The following is a 1,349-nucleotide window of genomic DNA, read 5'->3' as shown; positions in this document are numbered from 1 at the left end:
CCCTGAGGGTTAAAGAACTCAAATGAAGGAACGAAGAAAGTGAAACAATTCAACTTGGGGAAAAACCCATCTAATTCTGAAAATATAATGTATTTACATTTGAGATTTAGTGGTTTACTTAACTTTGGTGAAAAGCAATCAGTGCTGGGGTCATTTACAGTCTCAATACTGAAAAAATTCTCATTGCTCAATGACTTTGTTATATTAATATCAACCATGAGGCAGAAGAATTATTTTTTTTAGCATTTCCAGGATTTATTTAACACAAATAAAAATCTGCAAAGCTCTTTACTCATTTTCTTCACTCCTCAGTGTAGCATTTGGATTGGTGATCTTGATGGCGAGCTGAGCTGCTCTCTCAACAATAACTTTCCGATTCTTAGAGGATACATTGTGAGCGATCTCAGCACAGTAAGATTTGTTGCACATCAGGAGCACCTCGAGCTCTTTGACGTTGTGCACCAAAAACTTCCTGAATCCACTCGGGAGCATGTGTTTTGTCTTCTTATTGCTTCCATAACCAATATTGGGCATCAAGATCTGGCCCTTGAATCGTCTTCGCACCCTGTTGTCAATGCCCCTTGGTTTACGCCAGTTTCTCTTGATCTTGACATATCTGTCGGACTGGTGCCGGATGAACTTCTTGGTCCTCTTCTTGACCATTTTAGGTTTCACGAGGGGTCTGAGGGCAGGCATGGCGCCGGCGAAGATATAGCCGCCCCTCCACGGGCACCGCCGACAGAAAGAGAGAGAAAGAAAAGGAGAAGAATTATTAATACATGATGTTTAATTGATATATTTTCTTATCCTGAATGGCTCAGAAAGGTATTGATGTTATTTATATGGAGATATTTTCCAGAAATCAATTCATTGAAGCTCATAATCTTAATTAGGGCCAATATTATCATTAGAGCAATTGTAGTTATCAAGTAAATCTCCAGGTATGACAAATAAAAGTGTGACTTAGATATTTCACAAGCATACTGTCAGTTGGCTATCCAGAACATAATAATTCTGATATTAGCATGCAAAATAAGAAAAGATATAGTCAAGAGAATGGAAAGAGGACAAATTTCACAACTACTCAACTTCTATTTTAATTCCTACCAAAGACACACATATATATACATACATACATACATACATACATACATACATACACACATATGTGGATATATATACACACATACATAAATACATGTGCATATACATACATATGTGTGTGCAAATATATGTCTATGATATACTGCTATAAATGTATCATTACTTTTAAGACATTGTAGAAGGAATACTGAATTCAAGGTACAGTATTAATATTAAAATGTCCTTTTTTCAGTCTTTTTGTTTGT

At 36.0% G+C, this 1,349-nt stretch overlaps 1 protein-coding gene across 1 annotated transcript; it reads right to left on the bottom strand.

The window, feature by feature from the left end:
- Nucleotides 1–288: 288 nt before the first annotated feature.
- On the bottom strand, nucleotides 289–696 carry LOC118830221 (60S ribosomal protein L32-like). Its single transcript, XM_036737146.1, has one exon. It carries the CDS (start codon nucleotides 694–696, stop codon nucleotides 289–291), a length of 408 nt encoding a protein of 135 aa, XP_036593041.1.
- Nucleotides 697–1,349: the final 653 nt, after the last annotated feature.

This window comes from Trichosurus vulpecula, chromosome 1, assembly GCF_011100635.1.
Source record: "Trichosurus vulpecula isolate mTriVul1 chromosome 1, mTriVul1.pri, whole genome shotgun sequence".
Classification (NCBI taxonomy): domain Eukaryota; kingdom Metazoa; phylum Chordata; class Mammalia; order Diprotodontia; family Phalangeridae; genus Trichosurus; species Trichosurus vulpecula.
The sequence above is the reverse complement of the archived record's forward strand: the minus strand, read 5'-3'. Positions and strand labels throughout refer to the sequence as shown.